At 39.2% G+C, this 18,827-nt stretch overlaps 1 protein-coding gene and 1 long non-coding RNA gene across 6 annotated transcripts in view; one reads left to right on the top strand and one right to left on the bottom strand.

Annotated features, from left to right (window-relative positions):
- Positions 1–18,827, top strand: part of chd3 (chromodomain helicase DNA binding protein 3) — a 51,190-nt gene that overhangs the window by 24,023 nt on the left and 8,340 nt on the right. For 4 of the 5 annotated variants that reach the window (XM_044021809.1, XM_044021808.1, XM_044021805.1 and 1 more), the window contains exons 28-39: positions 290–423; positions 2,058–2,202; positions 3,327–3,489; positions 3,602–3,753; positions 4,487–4,694; positions 4,796–4,906; positions 4,991–5,128; positions 6,057–6,165; positions 7,340–7,472; positions 11,366–11,561; positions 13,167–13,330; positions 13,635–13,761. In XM_044021809.1, coding sequence (XP_043877744.1) covers positions 290–423; positions 2,058–2,202; positions 3,327–3,489; positions 3,602–3,753; positions 4,487–4,694; positions 4,796–4,906; positions 4,991–5,128; positions 6,057–6,165; positions 7,340–7,472; positions 11,366–11,561; positions 13,167–13,330; positions 13,635–13,761 — 1,780 coding nt within the window. Of the gene's footprint in view, positions 1–289; positions 424–2,057; positions 2,203–3,326; positions 3,490–3,601; positions 3,754–4,486; positions 4,695–4,795; positions 4,907–4,990; positions 5,129–6,056; positions 6,166–7,339; positions 7,473–11,365; positions 11,562–13,166; positions 13,331–13,634; positions 13,762–13,977; positions 13,981–18,827 lie in introns of all 5 variants that reach the window. The other variant, XM_044021810.1, reaches the window with a different exon arrangement.
- Positions 77–6,097, bottom strand: LOC122766720. Its single transcript, XR_006360102.1, has 3 exons — positions 6,034–6,097; positions 2,065–2,223; positions 77–407 (listed from the first exon to the last, which is right to left on the bottom strand). It is a non-coding gene; the product is annotated as an uncharacterized LOC122766720 (long non-coding RNA).

Below are 18,827 nucleotides of genomic sequence, written 5' to 3'. Positions count from 1 at the left end.
AGCAATCTAACATCCTTAAATTGGAGATGGCAGCAAAGCTATTTCATTGCCAACAACACTGAACCTTCCAAGCTCATTCATCATCCAGATAGTGGTGGTGGACATGATTATAATGACCCACACATGTTTATTTTGCTATTATTAGGCAGTCAGGACTATTGAGAAAAGCTCTGGTGAAATTTAAGAAATACATGGATATTTGCTTAGTATACTTTCTCTCCTTGGTATTATTTTTAGTTATTTTAAAATTTCAAGGCTATCCATAATATACAGTCATTTCCAACCATAGGTGCTGGGTTTTAACACACGCCAGCGAAAGGCTTTCCTGAACGCAGTGATGCGCTGGGGGATGCCGTCTCAGGACGCTTTCTCCTCTCAGTGGCTGGTGAGAGACCTCAGGGGCAAGTCTGAAAAAGAATTCAAGTAAGTCAAAAATATTGATTTAAAATGTTTACGCACATTTACGTTACATGCTTCATTATACACATTTAAAAATGAATGATATCAGTTGGTATCAGCACTGATATGGTTGCATTACCCATTATATTACTGTATTCCTTTTGTAAATACAATCACAACAAGTTTGTTTTGGAACTGAATCCACTTAATTGAAAGGAAAATTATCAGTCGAACTCTCCAAACCTTAATTAATGTTTTTTTTTTGCATATTTCTTATGGCAAAAGTGAGTAATAGTAATGATCCTAAAAGATTAGCATGTTAAAAATCACAGATTTTCAACAGAATTTACTGAATTGTTATTGCACATTAGGGTACAATAAAATTGTCTACACTGTCACTGTTTATCTGACCATTAAAACATTCATTTCAACAGGCAAATGTGACCCGCCATGGCAAAAGTAGTAACAAGTTGGCCCAGCTCAAATTGAGTAAACAAAGAAAACATTTTCTTTTCCAAAATGAAGGATTTTTAGTTTTTTCAAAATTATGCAAGTTGACGTTTCGAGAAAGCCACTACATGCCTCAAATCACAGTATTGTGTGTCTTAAAACCATAAACCTTCTATTTGAATTAGGGTTGTTTTTATTGCCGTGAATGGCGATATCACATTTGTTGTTTTTTCACATGGCTACATAATATGCAGCTGCTGCTGTGGAGGCTCCTCACTGTGACTGCTGCTTCGAGAAGCTATGTGTTTTCACCGTTGAATGAAGATGGACATGGAAAAACACATTGCAGAAGAACTAAATTGTGGGTGGTACAGCGCAAATCTTTGGCTGTACTTCTTAACGAAGACAGAGGTTAACGTCTGAATAATTACATGTGCAGGACTTTGTGAAGATGCCAATGAGATTAAACATGTTCATTGATTGATCATAATCATTAATTATCAGCTTTCTGCTGGTCTTTTTCACAAACAGCTTCATGTCCACTGATTTCTATTGCAATAATGGTGTTTGTCTGTGAAGGTTCTCAGTCATCTACAAAACTCCAGGTATTTAGCCTCTAATGATCAGAGTCATTAAGTCATTTAAACTGAGTCAGAGTGATGCAGGGTTGTTCACCCAAAGAACAAAACTCCAAGGCAATATCAGACCAAATTGATGATTCTATGTATGTTATTTGAAAGAGACAGACAAGGTTGGCAAAATTCTGCTAAGTTATTTGGAGCCCATCACAAAAAGTCCTGCCACCCATCTGTGGGTCCTGACCCAGTCTTTGGGAATCAGTGTTCCAGAGGACAAAAAAACTAATAACGACCTACTTACTTAGTAAATGTAATATATTTATTTATTTGTAAACTTTAATTTCTTACACTGCTCCTTACTGGGTAAAACAATTGTAAGAAGCAAGCTTACACTTTAAGCCACTGAATTAACAAACTGACCCACTGATCAAACACCTGACCAGACGAGAAAGGTTCCTACCTATAATTACTCATGAGACCAACACCATATAAAAAAAAAAGACATAGATTATTTTCTGCTCTCAGTAATATTATTACTGTATTATATTACACGCTTCTGTCCAGCATTGCCTGCAAGCCTTTTCCACTTATCATCTAATGTTTCTCTCTTGTCTTCTTCGTCTTTGACAGAGCTTACGTGTCGCTCTTTATGCGTCACTTGTGTGAGCCTGTGGCCGACGGTGCTGAGACGTTCGCGGACGGCGTCCCGAGGGAGGGTTTGTGTCGCCAGCCGGTCCTCACTCGAATCGGCGTCATGTCCCTCGTCAAGAAGAAGGTCAGGCCAAAGCTGTTCACCCTTGTAGTTGTGAATGAAAGAATGAATAATATATATTTATTTTGCACAAATGAAAGGAATCTCAGAAAAAGTTTAAAAAGTCAAGAATGAAACAAAATAAACAGCTATAAACTGAACTTTGTTTTAAAAAACATTTTTTAAGGCTTAAAGCTCTACTTTAGCAAGTTACTAGTGGAATTCTGTAACTGCTAGAATTATCATTGATAGTGATCATTTTGATCATTCATACTTAATTTGCATGTTATTTTAAAAACCAATAAACCAACCTTTAGAGGTACAAACTGTCAGAACTGTAATTTTAATAAAAGAACATTGTTAGATTAAAAGTTACACATATGGAGGGAAAAGTCAATGTCACATAGTTACATGGGATGCTTTTCAACACAGTTATAAACTTTTAGAAATGACCACCTTGGTAGTTCTGGTGTAAATACACCACTTGACATTCTTTGTGCAGCTAAATTGTAAGAAAAAGGTTTGTGTAGCTTATTGTCTTTATACTGGTGCATTTTGTTTTGTTGGTTGTGTTCTGTGTCAGATGTGATTAATACGTTTTTATTCTGCTTTTTCTGCGTTTTGCTTGGTTGACTTTTGCTAACGGCAAAGCAGCAGCTGCTGGAAATGTTTGGTTTACATTAGCATTAACTTAATGCAGCTCTGATGTTGTTGTAGGAGAGTAAACAATTAAACAGATAAAAAATTGCCAGCTGTAAATAATTTAGAAAGCAAATATGACTTGGCTCCTTGCAGTTGTTAAGGATTATAATCAAGTGTGATTAAGTGTAAGTGCAGAAATAAGTGTGATTCCACATAAATAGTAGGTCTGTTATTTTCGTACAGAAGAAGTAGTAGAGAGCAAACTCAGGTCAAGAATCATGATATCTCAGAAGATGTTCTTTCAGTTTATTTTGGTTTAATCTAGTTTTCAGTCCTAATTGTTTAAACGTGCTGACATCCTGATCTACTATCTAAGCCACAGGGATTGAAATATATACTTTGAGACAAACGGCATGTCGGTGGTGGGCTTGTGATGTTAGGTAGAACGAGTATGTGTGAGTTTTCTTTTGTTATTTTTGCTTAGTTTTCTGAGTTCTTGGGTTCAGATCCAGGAGTTTGAGCACATCAACGGACGGTGGAGTCTCCCGGAGCTCAAGCCCGAGGTGAGCGTTGACAAGGTGTCCTCCAGGGCCTCCTCTCCTGCGGTGAAGACAGCCACGCCCACACCGGACGCAAGCTATAACAACACGCCGTGCACCTCCAAGCCAGGTAATGGAACATACTCACACCAGATGCAGCAGGGGGCGCTTTCGTGTCGAGCGATAAAGGTGAATATATAACTTACAGTAACATCACTGTGTATTTGTGTGAACACGTGCAGCGACTCCTGCTCCAGCAGACAAGCTAGAAAAGAACGGGAAAGAGGGAGAGAAGGTGGAGGACAAAGAGGAAGGTGAGACCCCGTCGGAGAAAGTGAAGGAAAAGGATGAGGGAAAAGAGGTGGACAGCAGCAAGACTGGAGACCCTGAAGAGGTGGGACACTGTCTTCAAAACACGAGAACTGATTTGTAGATTTGAGTGACCAGTGAACATACTGTATTTTGTTTATACTTTAACGGTGCACTGTGTTACATTGATAAGTGTTTATTGGTAGAAACTGAATGCACTACCCATACGTATATTTGTTGAAGTGTATAATTGCTTTAAAAATAAAAATTAGCCTTTTATATAAAGCAAGGACCCTGCTTCACAGAGGCCACCAATTTGCACTGACCTATTTCTACAGCAGCCTGAATGGACACAATTGATGAAAATCATGTCACACAGACGTGGAAAGTATGTCCTTAGTAGGGCTGCAACCTGTGATTAATCTGTTGATTATTTTCTCAATTAATACTCAATTTGTTTGGTTGTTAAACTGTGACCAAAATGGTGAAAATATCACTTCTCTACATGTTGAACACTAGAGTGTTTACAGTAAATATTCTGTACAAACACTGATGAACAGCTACGTTTACGTACTTTGGCCCCTGCTAAAGCATGGAGATCAGTATATGTTGTGTGTGTGTGTGTGTGTGTGTGTGTGTGTGTGTGTGTGTGTAGTGTGTGTGTGTGTGTGTGAGTGTGAAAGTTGCTTCAAATTGGCAAGGTGGTCAGTAACAAATTTTCCTGTGGGGTGACAGTCGTAAGAGGGACTGACAGGAACTGAAAGTGTTAATGTACTGTAATTTTATTATTTGACACCATGTTGCGCTACTGCCCACAGATTTCCTCTGTGGCTAAAGAGCGACCTCAAAGTGTGTCTCCTGGTCAAGCTGAAGGCAAAGAGGAGAGCAAAGTGAAGGAGGTGGATAAGAAAGAATCATCTGACTGTTCACCTGCCACACTGGAGGAGAAGAAAGAGCAGGAGGAAAGTAAAGAAGAGGCCAAACAAACATCAAAGCAAGACGCTGAGTGTAAAGAAGAGAAATCAGGTAGAGAAAACCCCCTAGACATATGAAATATGATGTTTAAAAGCAAATAAAGCAGTTTGTTTGGAGCAGTGCAACGACTCCCTGCGTCTTATTTTCTGTAGAAGGAGAGAAGGCGGCAGAGGAGCGGGAAAAAGACAAAGAAAAGCGCGAAGATGCATCGACGGAAGCGACCGATGCCAAGGAGAAGTCTGAGGTGACTGAGGTGAAGAAAGGTGCGTCAGTGTTTGTAGGCGATCGCTGCCAGAAACACATAATGAATAAAGTGTGCTAAATTGTATCCTCACTGTCATTTGCAGTAACAGAGGAGTTAAAAGGTGAAAAGGATGCCGCGAAAGATGTCAAAGCAACTAAGGAGGAGACCCCCAAGGTTAACGCGAAGCCTCCGACTGAGCGACCACGCTTCATGTTCAACATCGCCGATGGTGGCTTCACTGGTAAGTACTGATTTTACATCTGATGTTACATTTCTGACCCCATTCAGACCTGGAACATTTGTACCAAGTGATCTGAGAATCCATTGGCAAATCTGACCACAAAAACCACATTCAGAAAAGGTTTTAGGACTCCTGAGTCTGTGGATTGTGTTCACAGTGCTGCATGATCACAATCTGTCCTCAGGACACATTAGAGTCCACCACCTAAGCCGACATCCTCTGACCCACTGCGGTTTCATTCTTTCTCTTTTTATATTAATCAGTGCTCAAACAGAACATTCATTTATTTGTAGCCACTGCCACAATATAAACACTGATCATCACCTGATTTTTTTTTCAGCTGAAACGTCTCTTGTCTATTTGTCTCTTTCTGTTTCTCCTGCTCAAACACACACCAACACTTTGACTTCAGGCACATTTGTAAAGTCAGACATAAAAACTTAATTTTGTTCTTGCAAGTGGCCACAGGAGATGCATCCAGGATGCATTTAAATCTCAGGTGTGAACAAGGCCTTTGAATCTGTAATTTCCCATTTAATCAAGTTTTGTTCTGTTTTTTTTTTTGACCAATCAAAAGAGTTTATTAATAAAAGCTGCAGACAATGGTGCTTTCATGTTTCATGAATCGCTGAATTGTTACATGCAAAACCTGACAAGAGAAGTAGAGAAGAAGACGCGTTTGGCTTCCCTGAAAAGGTGAAAAGGTGAAAATAACTTATAAGTTTGAACAAAGGCGTTACTAAGCAGTCTAAACACCATGAAAAAATTGCTTCTCAGAGCTTCACTACAAAGGCTTCAATGAGCCAAAATGATCTCCACCTTGATCACAAACCCTGAAAAGCTGTGGAAACACCTGGAGCCAGGTTTCAGCTCACTAAGCACTTTGAGATGAACCTCATTTTTACCTTATGCTGGCTTCATCCCGCAGAGCTGCACACTCTTTGGCAGAATGAGGAGCGGGCTGCCGTCTCCTCAGGGAAGATGAACGAGATCTGGCACCGCCGACATGACTTCTGGCTGCTGGCAGGAATAGTGATGTATCCTTGACAGCAGTTGCCCGAGCGATGACCCTGTGTGTTTATGTTTGTATCAGCCGGCAGAAGCCTGGTGTAATAAGTCAACAAACCAGCTAGAACTCCGTAAACATTAAACAGTGTGTGCTGGAAGCCGATCTAGTAGGTCATTTCGTTCATGTTGTTCTCTCTATTATGGTAATTATGGCCATGCAGCATTCACATAAAACTGTTGCGTTCTGCAAGTTAATGCTGAGGCCTCTGGTTAACTGTAATGAGAGAAATGCCCTTTTTCCCTAGAAACCTAATTTAGCTCAAATGACAGCAATTTAGTTTTTTGTTGTGTTTGTAAGTTGCAAAATGAAGCAAATCAAATTCAATTGTTCAGCTCAAAAGAACAAGTGAACATTTTGGCCATGCAGATTTACTGTCTGGTGACACTCATGTCTGTGGCTTATGACAGCTAGGAAGAGGATGTACACATACAACCACTTAATTAGGTACACCTGTTCACCAACTCGTTAATGCAAATATTTAATCAACTCAGTGCAAGTAGACTGGTTTGATATGACACTTAATTAAGCTAGGCTACTTTTTGCACCCACTACAGGGCTTTTTGTGCTCAGGTAGACAATCTTTTTAGTTCCATACCTGATGGTCAAGGGGGCATTTTTTTTCCCGTAAACGTTGGCTTCAAAATGCCAATTTTTTTGGATTTGAGCTGCTGCGGAATAGAAACATGGTGACACAAGATGGCGCCCTCCATAAAGCAAGGTCCTTGCCGGCAGTATATGTAAAAGGCTTATTCTGAGGCTGCAAAGACTATGAATTTTTATTTTGAAGTATTTTAACCAAACATTCTTTTTCTGCCAATAAGCCTTCTTACCGTATGCCTGTTTTTTTTACTGTTATCTCTTGCACTTGTAATCCAAACAGCGGCAAAGTTGGCACTGCACACACTGGTGCCCTGAGTAAGTCACCTACCAAGATTGAAGCCTGTCTAACGAACCTTTGGACAGATATGTGATTAATACGTAGATGAACAATATATCTGTGGCATTTTTTACCAATATCTCAATTCTTATCCAAACATTGCCAAAGTAGTCAAGTTCGACGCCTGTTAAGCGACCTGGTGGAAAGCTATGCAATTAACAGTACTTGTGCACACAGTCTTAACTTCCCTTGACCTTTGCACAAGTCACGGCTACGCTCGGTGGCAGGACATCCAGAATGACCCTCAGTTTGCCATCGTCAACGAGCCTTTCAAGTCGCAGGCGAATAAAGGCAACTTCCTGGAGATGAAGAACAAGTTTCTGGCTCGACGCTTTAAGGTAGGACGAGTCTCAGTTCCAGGTTCACCTTGAGTGGTAGCAATGTGTCTGTCCACCCAAAACATTGCCATGAAACTTCGTAATTCGGTGAGTCAGGTGATTATAATAATTTGGACTAACAGTGTAGTCTTTTTGTTAGTTTGTAGCAGGATTACAATAAAAATGACTCCATTTTCTTGAGCGCTTATTGAAGGGTGATATATGATAGTTTGGAGCAGATCCAATAAAAACATTTTCATGAATTTAACATAACATAATGCAGAGGTTTTATGAAAAAATGTGGCATATATAAGATATAAAATTGGGTACATTTTCTGAATTATTGGGCTTAGCAGTTATGCGCTCTCTGAGCTCTTTCTACTTTTTTCTGTATTTTCATGCCAACAACTTTGACTAAGGTCAATTGTAAGTAGGTTTTTATGGTTCCTGGAATAATATCTCAAACCTCTGTGATTCTGTTTTCATTTTACAGACAATGCAGAGGCTTAAATCAGAGGATTTAATAACCAAGCATTCAAATCACTAAATGACACTTCTTGGTTTTCTGTCAAAAAAGGCTTGCGGTTTAATACTGAGGCCAACTATGCCGACAAACTTATTTTAGTACCATTTCTCAGTGTCTTCAATCACCTGACTTGTTTGATGGTCGGATGACAGATGCCCCTAGACCCACATTGTTGGTCGGATGGTGTTGCTGACCGCTGCATTTCTGGAAGAGCTCTCATCCTGTTTTTGACCGGCTCACATGTTTCAGATCCTGCCCTCAACATCCTCATTTAATCTCTTTCACTGTCTCACTCTCTCCGTTTCTTGTTATCTCTGTCTCTCTCTCTCGCTAAATTATTCTCAAAAATCTGAGTTTGAGCATGCACTAACGAGTCAGCAAAAACTTAAAATGATTTCACACCACTTTCCCCCTTCGTAATTTTTAGTTTGTCACATGATTGAATTACCTAATGATAATGCTGTTGCTGTGCCAACTGAGACCTTTTAGCATCTCTGAGAAACAACACAGATTACAGATTATTTAAAGGGTAATGGTGGGTAGAAAATTAACTTACTTTGGCATTAGATTCAGAATTGGAAGTAAAGCTGAATAAATAAAACCCAGATGTTTGTTTTAACACAATTTTATCAGTTGTGTGTCAGCATTAATTAGTTAATTCCTTGGGTTCGAGGTGCTAATGACTGTGTACAAAACCATGTTCTTTTATTAAAAGCTTTGCAAGTCATTGATGATAATGATGAGTTAAAAATGAGTTCCCTGTCTTAGGGTTCTATCATCATCTTTTGTGTTGTATTGGCTCTTTTTATTGGCTTTATTGAGTTGCCAATGTTAGGGTTTTTATTATGAGTGGATTTGATTTTTTATTGGACGTCTGAATTCTTATAATATCCTCTGTTTTCATTTAGATCATGAATTGCCTCAAACTATTGTCAGTGCAACCAGCGGCCGCAGCTGCTCGCTGTGATGCCTAGTTCAGTGAATTCAGCTGTGCAAAGCAGCCTCAGTCTTTGATAGAGGAGGATGTTTGTCTCATGTAGTGATTAAGTGAATGTGTTACATGCCAAAGTAGGCTGCAGGTGCACCTGCATGCAAGCACTCAAAACAATAATTTCCAGTCTGATTTGTTTTCCTTTTTCCTTTTTTTAAATTAAAACATGCTATAGGAATGAAGCGACAGTTGAGGCTCATTCAACTCTCCTTCGTCTGATATTTTCCCAAATGCTTTGACATAGATGTCTCAGTTTAAAGAAAATCTATAAGTTCCCATAATTCTACGTGCTGTGCTGATTTTAAGCAGACATTAATAGACAAAATTGCAAAGTGACTCACTGTCAGGGTGATTACAAAATATGTGTTTGGAGCGCAGCGTTGACAGTAACTGTTGTCCCACAACACATCAAAAAAAACTGAAATTGACAGTTTTATTTCAGTGTCTTCTGCGGGTTGAAGCTCTTTTCCAGATTTGTTGATCAAAACAATACTTCCTTGTTACAGTAGTGCTGAACAACACATGGAGGGTGCACTATTCTCCCTCCAGGTGTTTGTCCATCCATTTGTCAAAGCAGCTAAATCTGTATAGAGTTATTATATATGTATATATATATATATATATATATATTTGTATTATATGTACAGTATATATATATACTGTACATATAGGGTGGGTGATACACTGATGCAAAGTTGATTGTAAATGAGAGTTTGAGATTTATTTTAATAAGGAATTACGTGATTCGATTGGACTCTGGTGGAACAGGTTTTCATAACTGTCAGTATGTCTTCCACTTTGCAGCAATAAAAATGACTTTTAATAACTTCTGTCTTATTAGATAAAACAGTTGTTGGCAAAGTTTTCCTTTTGGAATATAAGTTGCATCTGGAAAATGTTTTAATCGTTATTGTCTTAGTTTGTTAATAAACATAATGTTGTTTTGTGAAGTCTCTGGCATTTCCCATCACTAATATTGATGTACAGTATGCTTTTTTTAATCTCCATTTTACTGTATATTTCTACCTGGAAATAAACGTAAATGAATACATTTCCATGGCAACTTTTCACCAATATGGGTTTGTTATAAATCCATAGGTGCATGAGAGTGCCATGTTTCATCAAGAATATTGCAAATATTGTAAATTGAAAAGGTAGTGCGGCAGAGACCAGCTGTGAGTCCTGTCCTGCCCCAGGTGTGAGCTGTTATGTCATCACACTAATTGAGTTCATTGGGTTCAAATGATGCCGATTATAGAGAAGCTATTCAATAATGGAATAAATGCTATAGGAGTTGTTTTTATCAGAACAACAATAAAAATAATCTAATTACCTCCCTCAAAACAGAATCTGGCCACCTCACACATCCTGTCTTGATCTAGGTAATGTGAGAAACTGAATCAGAGATTTTAGACTGTTTTTCTGCTCGGAATATCATTAATATGATCTGCTGGGAAGGATGTGTTTTAAGACACATTGTTTTCATTCATTTAGCATCAGCATGAACCCACTGAATCATGCTAAGTAATAAATTTTGCACACAACAAATTCAAACTGTGCTAATGTTATAAATCATTAAATTATGTCGTGAAACATAGTACACTATGACATTTTTTTGTCTATTTAGTATATTGTTTGGAATTGGGACACAAGTGTGGTTGTATGAGGAATTGGCACTGACTTTAGTTTCTGTGACCCAGCCTAAGACCCAGACACTGGCTCTCACTTTAAACGCAGTTTCCAACAGAGACAGAAGGAAAAATAGGTTGAAGCCACTTCATAAAATGCTCACTAAATACAGTATCATCTTGGCCTGCAGAAATCTACAATATCTTTTTTATTGCCATTAGACAGCTTTTTCCAGCTGGGGTTTCTCACTCCCTGCACCAAAGTCAATATAAAAAATATTTTGTTCAGATTTACTTAAGAGATACACATTTACAAAAAAAGAGGATTCAGTAGACCAGTAGCTCCTGTGTTGCCATGATATAGTGTGGGATAGTGAGTGGTTTTACAAACTTGAGTCTCCAGGTGGAAATGCTGTCTTGTGGCAAGATAAAACAGCATACATATTGTTGCAATATCACAGACTCAGGCAGGCATAGATCTTAATAAATGAGCCTTTTGTTAAAAACCTGTTTTCCCTCTATCCCTGCTGGCAGCCATGTTTCCAGTGAGATCAAATGACTGGGTCCCAGGGTGTTTCTTGTTGTTGATATGTCAGTACCTCAAACTACATTTCAAAAAACCTGATCTCTCTTTAAGCAGCTTGATAATACAAGTCAGTACTGCGTATACTGCTATGCTGGAGGTGAGAGTATGTATAAATACTAACATTGTTATAAACAACACTGTACTTTAACACATTTTGTTTTCTCGATCTCGTTTCTGCTCCAGCTGTTGGAGCAGGCACTAGTGATAGAGGAGCAGCTGCGGCGGGCGGCGTACCTGAACATGACCCAGGACCCCAGCCACCCAGCAATGGCACTCAATGCACGCTTTGCAGAGGTGGAGTGTCTGGCGGAGTCGCACCAGCATCTCAGCAAGGAGTCACTGGCGGGCAACAAGCCAGCCAATGCTGTCCTACACAAAGGTCAGACATGATGCGACAAGGCCAGTGATTACAAGCTAAAGATCTCTGATTCTTGAACTTCCCTGCTCAGTTAATATAAACTGAGAGAGGCAAACAAAGAGAAGCTTAGAGAAAGTGAAGAGATCAACAGACCGATAACCACAAACAAACACAATGAAAGAGAGATACTCATCATCCACACATCTCCCCAGCTCTGTTGTGCAATCACTGCATTTCCTGCACCGGCAACCATACCGCTCTGCCTGGAGCGGACTTCAGTTAAGCCAAGCAGATAAGCTTACACGATGTTAAGTGATAGCTCCAAACATTTCCTCACTGCCTGTCTGGCAAGTCTGTCCATGTTTAAATTGTTCTGTCGAAAAAAAGATAACATGTTCAGCACACTACTGTTCTTGTTCTCGTCTTGTATTTCTCCACGTAACTGCGCTGAACTCTACAAATGTCCGTGTGAGGGATGTGACAGTAAAAAAAAAAAGAAAAAATCAAATATAAACACAGAAACCTTTAAAACTCTGTCAAGTTGAGACAGTGTTAGAAGTGTTGAGTAAATAGTGGTTAACCACATAATCATCACCAAAATTACTTCTTAAGAACTAACAAGAACATTGAGTTGCATTGACTGTGACAAATTAATTAAATTAAAACATTTTCCCTGCATTTATTTAACAGTCTTGCCACACAAGTCACTACATACGCATCAGCCTTTGTGCTGTGTATTCAATACAATATCAAAACAGTATCAAGGATCAATAAAATGCCCAAATAAGCAGGAAGTCAAAACTGAAATATGAAAATATTTTTCAGAAAGTGCACGGCATCTATCTTGACAGGTCACAGTAGGAAAAACACTGCTGTAAATTATCAAATTAATGATGGCTGAGTTCCAATCAGCTTCTTCAGTTTCAGGGTGCATGTTGGTTCAATGGCACACAGTAAATTCTGCAGCTAAAGTAACTCTTTCACTCTTAGTATTTAATTCACAATCAAAGAGTCAATTCTGATTTAGAAATAATAGCATTAAATTAAAAATCTTGATGTTGAAATCACACTAACAGTATTTCTCTAATTTAGTGTTCAACTAACACTGAAATACAAACGTTAAAGGAACACTAAAACAGTTAGGTTTTACACGTTTACAAAGTGTGCTTAACTCTTCACTAAAGAGTTAAATTGAACACTATATTTTAATGTAACTTATTTTAATGTTAAATTAACAATAAAGCAGTCAAATTAAACAGTGTTTGAGTGTATTTAACTCCTTTTCTGTTCAAGTAACACCAATTCAGTTGAATTGAACACTGTTTTTGGAGTTTATGTTAAAGTTACATTTAGCACTATTTCAGTGTCTTTATCTCTTTTATTGTTCAAGCAACACTGAAAGAGTTACATTTAACAGTGTTTCAAAGTGTATTTACCTCTTTTAACATTCATGTAACACATGAATTCCTAATTTGAAATGATGTTAAATTGAACACTGTTTTAGTGTTACTTTAACTTACCCAGACTGAACAGAAACATGTCAACATTGCTGCTGTGATAATGGCCAGTTGTCTTGTCCTCTAATTAGTCAGTATAGTGATGTTGCATTTGTTGTTGTCATCGCAGTGTTGAACCAATTGGAGGAGCTGCTGAGCGACATGAAGGCCGATGTGACGCGACTGCCGGCCACGCTGTCCAGAGTACCACCCATCGCCGCCCGTCTGCAAATGTCCGAGAGGAGCATCCTCAGCCGTCTGGCTAGCAAGGGCACAGAGACGCACACCCCCCCGGTCAGTGGCTCGCTCTTCAACACATGACATACAGACATATTTTTTAACAGTCGCACTCACATGTTCAAACCTGTTCCAGCTGCTTGTGCTCAGTGGAAAAATAATCGGTGGAGGGCGGCCAATGAAAACACAGAGCCCATTATCTTGTCACCCACCCACCTGTGGTTTCTCACTCCACAGTTGATTAGTCAGCAGATTTCTTCTGTCACCTTACATAACTCAAACGTGGTTTGTCTTCTTTTTCCTTATTGTTATGTCTTCAGTTCTTTCACATGACAAATACAAGCTTCTTTTGCTTTAACAGCCCATACCTCCAGGACCCTACGCCACCCCTCAGAACTACGGAGCCCCCTTCACCCCTGCACCGCCAAGCGCCCTACACATGGGAGGGGCCAATTACAGTCAAATGCCACCCGGATCCTTCATATCAGGTCAGTGATTGGAGCTTAATATCAAATATGTGAGGATGAACCTCAGAGAAACACTGTACGAGTCGCCATACAAAGGCATTTTTACATAGAGACATTTGGACATTTATTATTCACACTTTATTTGAACAGCTACCACAAGTAGGTTCAAATATACTTTACATTCACCACTTTATAAGGTACACCTGTTCAGCTGCTTGTATCACAAATGTCTAGTAGCAGGTAAGAATTCTGCATTTTAAGATGCCAACAAACTGGTTTGTCGTAATGTGCATGGAAACCTAGGAATCCCCAGAGGCCACCAGTATTATAAAGAAAGTGCCACTACTGTTAAATACTGTAAACCAATATACAAGGCTTTGCTTTGTATCAGGGCATTGTTTGTGTCTAAAAGTTAAATCTGACACTAAGGCATTGTTTGGCTCCACTGACATTAACACTATCAGCAGAACCATTGAAATTCATTATGTAAAATGCATTAGGTTGCATCTTTTTACTAAGGAAGGAAGATATTTTGTACATTACACATGTATTACTTCTTGTAAAAAAAATCACATGGCAGCAACTCAGTGCATTTAGTCATTAAGACATGTTCACTGTTCAAGTTCAATGCGAGCATTAGAATGAGGGAGAAAGGCTATTTAAGTGACTTTAAATGTGGTATTGGTGTTGGTTCCAGGTGTTCTGGACTGAGTATTTCAGACTGCTGATCTACAGGGATTTTTAAATAGTGTTTACAGAGAATGGTCCAAAAAGAGAAAATATCCAAGGAGCAGCAGTTCTCTGGGAGAAAATATTTTGTTGATGTCAGAGGTCAAAGGAGAATGACCGGACTGGTTTGAAACGATAGAACATTAACTCCAATAACTACTCATTGCAACTCAGGTGAAGACCATCTCTGAACAAACAGCATGTTGAACTTTAAAGCTACAGCAGCAGAAAGACCACACTGGTTGACATGTGTACCTAATAAAGTGGCTGAATTTTATATACAAATGCCCCTCTCTGTGTACCTGTGGGTGTGTTTGAAAAGCATTATTACTTATCAATAATAAAGCTCATAAAATATTAGGGCAATCATAATTATAGCATTCAAGGTAATTTACAGAAGAGTCTATCTTTGTTTGATCTGTTGACACTTGGCAAGGCGGCGATTTTAGCCTGATTTATGCTTCTTGTGCAGAGGTGTTATTGCAGTCTTGAAGAATCTGCCTTGGGCAGAGGAAGTGATTTATAGCTGAGCAGAGTTTAACCTGTTGAATGTCATATCAGTACAGCATAGGTAGATTAAGTGCATGACAAAGCCCTGCTGTTGTTTCTTTGAATGCCCGGAGAGAGATGTGTAGTCTCTTTTGTTTGTAGATAAAGGAGTCTGATGATAGAAGATTTGAGCCATAAAAAAAACACTGCTACCTTAAGCATTAAATACACTGTGTGTGTCAGGAGCAGTAGTGAAGCCAAGTCTTTAAAGGTTCAGTGCATAATAATTGGTCACATCTAATGGACACACGAGAAAGTGCAACAAACATAAAGGCCCTGTTATACTTCTGCACACATGCTGCGCATGCCGAAGAGCACATCGCATATCGCGGACCCTGGTATACTCACGTGGCAGGGTCCTGTAGTATTCCATTTCACCATCGGGTGACGGTACAAGTCTGGACGCGGGGAATAGGATGCGTTCCTACCAAAGAAGAAGAGAACAATGCTACGGCTCCCTTATACACACCTTGTTCGAGCGGCTCACAGATGGTCTGCTTGGTGAGCGGGGCTTAATACGCCACCTATCAGTGGGGCGGAAGTTCACTTCGCACATGCACATTGCACATTGATGAAGTAGTTCACGCCATGCGTACGGTGCGCGTTGGAAGTATACCAGGGCCTTATGAGTCCTCTACTCACCACTCTCTTTTTCCCAAGCATGTCATGGAACTACAGTTTAATACAGCCTTAATTTACCAGAAAGGATGTAAACACTCTTTCACAACGCTCCAGCTCTCCCTGTCATTTTCTTCTACTTCTTCATTGGTTCAGACATAGGATTTGTGTGTGTAGCTTCCACTTCAACACACAAAATGCACTCTTTGACTGGTTTGTTCATTCATGCTGCTGTAGAAGCAAGATGGCAGCTTCCATAAAGCAAAGGCCTGGCTTACAGTACATAACTCTACGGCTATGGATTGAAACACTCTTTCACAACTCTCTTCACTCTTCCTCTTCCCCCCTCTGTCCTTCTCCTTTGTGCATCAGGGTTATATGGGCACTGCTGTTCTTTTTCATTCATATAGTAAGCAATGGGTAACCAATCTTGATGTCACCCATATGAATCATCACCAATGTTTACATGTTGACATTTTGCAACTGGAAGTTCACAGATCTTCTGCACCTGCAGCCAGGCTCCTATTGGACAATACCAGCTGTCAATCATGCTGGTGTTCACTCATGCAGTACGTGCCGTACTTTATAGTCCATTCTGCTTAGTACATCATTTACAAAGTTGTCAATCATGTGCTATTGAAGAAGTTGAAACTAGAGATTGAGACCTTTAGCTTTTATGAGAAAATGTTACTCATGTTATATATCAAGTACCCGATTAACACGCACTCAGCCAACATTAAGATGAGTTGTTGAAAACATGATTACATGAATATAAAAGTCAACAAGAGACACATTAAAACTTTCTCGAGGCTTAGTAACACACCTATATGTTGAGGTTTTAACTTTCGTGTCACCAAATAATCAAAAATAAGCTGTTTTATTGGAAATTATATTACACTGGGAAAACCATTTACATTGCCCTTGGGGTAGTTTTGTGATTGTGATTGAAGAGGTTCTATTGATGGTTATAATTGTTTTAAGAAGGTTCTGGTTGTCATTAAGGAGGATTGGAGGTTACATTTAAAAGGTTACATGGATCTAGTCATCTTCCAGTCGAATTCTAGTAGGTCTTTCATGGATCTAACAGGCTCTTGAGGTGGTCAATACTGATGAGAGAGTGAGATTGGTGAAAAATGTCACTGTCCTGAATGCATCCTCAGATCTGATAGCAAAAAACACTTTTAAGAGGTAGTTTGAGGACACACATGTCCGCATTCCTGAGCTGCATGAATGCAATTAATCCTTGGGACACACTAGAGACTGTCTCCTCAGCTGAAGTCCTCTGACCTGCTGCAGTTTTACATTATTTTTTGCACTTATTTTAGCACTCATACATGGATTTATTTGTAGCCACCCCACGATATTAACCCTGATCACTTGTGTCACATGTTACAGCAACACAAGTAGAGCTTTGATTTACCCAACTTTTCACTCAACTAACGCAGACCAAAGATACATACAGTGTATGTATACATATATATATATATATATATATATATATATATATATATATATATATATATATATATATATATATATATACATAAATGGTCATAGTCTTCTGGTTTGAAAAGTAAAAACCAGGAAGTTTGACAAAAATAGCAGTTAGTCATACATAGGTTCAGTGAGTACAGATGTCACCAGGTCTGAACAGGGCCTTAGACAATGAGAGCTGAAAATGTTTTTGAGGCCTGAGGCACAATATTGCACGATTAAAACACTTGGGTTTCTTTTCTGCTAATCTGTAGCCGAGCATTGAATGAAAATTTGTGCACCAGATTACTGCCCTTTTTTGACTTCCATAAACATCCACAATCTTTACTGGCATCATAAACTTGCATGAGAAAACAGAAGCAGCCCAATTACAGTTCCTGTGGTTTGTCTGCAGCTATATCACAGTTAAACGTTTGAGATGGAGCCTCAAACTGGATGGAGGCTCCACGACACGTCACAATTTTGGCTCCAGCGAGTATTTGGCAGCTTTCACTGATGATGGGCAAAACCAGTCCAAACGATTTCTTTTATTTACAGATACGATCTGAAGAATTCCATCTTTATATGGTTATGTTGTTGTGGAAAAACATTCAGCAAGAGAAAAGAAAGTGGAAACAAAATGTTGAGGCTTCATCAGAATGACTGATTGTGGGAATTGGCTATTTCAGTAAAAATGTCAATGCACTGCAGTTAGTTTTGTGCTTAAGTAATCTAATCTTTTTTTAAATAGGTGGAGTAAAGAACGACCTGATTGAGGCACCTTGAAGAGACACTTTATCTTTCCGAGCAGTTTAAGTTGTGAAAATGTTGAAAGTCCAGAAAGGAGTCAATATCGGAAAAAAAACCATCTGTAGCAGAGTTTCTGATGTGGCTGCCAGATAAACACCTGAAATAGACATTACCAAAAATCAAACACAAACGTGCTGCTCTGCTATATTAAGGCATTTTCATCTCTCAACATGTCCAACCTCAAAACCTCAAAACTTTGCTCCGAAGTAATGACGCATTGTGCAACAAAAAAACGCCCAAGACTGTGCCATCAAACCTGCCTCAAGAGCATTTTTCGTTTCATGTGTGTATATTTTCTCCCTCATCACTTATTGAGTGAAAAGCTTTGGAATTTAAATCATAAAAACAGAAAAGCAAAGATGTAGATTTAGTTTGTTTTTGGCTACATGTCCAATCCCTGCTCCCGCGGTCTGTCAGTACACACAGGCAGTTTGTGAATTTATTTTCTCATAATTAGTTTGGTAACAACATATGCTCACCAGATGCACTCTCTGCTCTGCATGTGCATTCGTGTTCAGAGATGTTTAGATAGCTGAGATGTGGCAGAGATAACTGGCAAAACCTGATATTCCCCAATAGCTTTGCCCTTAAAACCACAACAGCCAGCTCCCTCAGTGCAGTGCCTGCCTCTCATTCTGAGTATCTTGATTTATGTAATTGTAGACTGAGACATCTGTCAAAAGCATTGCATTTTAGAGAGCCAGAGCCTATCTCTGAAAATGTCATTATGCTCAGCCTGTCTGAGTCTGGTCATGCCAAGAAAACATTCGGACTTTGTACTAAGGTATTTTGAGAGGGACAGAAACCACAGAAGGAGTTTAGTTGTGTAAATGTTGTGTTGCGACTTGTGAACCGGCAGAGGGCTGAGCCGAGCGTCGGCTGTTCAGAAATAGTCACGCGCAAGTTGT

Source organism: Solea senegalensis, linkage group LG3, assembly GCF_019176455.1.
Source record: "Solea senegalensis isolate Sse05_10M linkage group LG3, IFAPA_SoseM_1, whole genome shotgun sequence".
Taxonomy (NCBI): Eukaryota; Metazoa; Chordata; class Actinopteri; order Pleuronectiformes; family Soleidae; genus Solea; species Solea senegalensis.
Note: the sequence above shows the minus strand (reverse complement) of the source record. Positions and strands in the feature narration are given on the sequence as shown.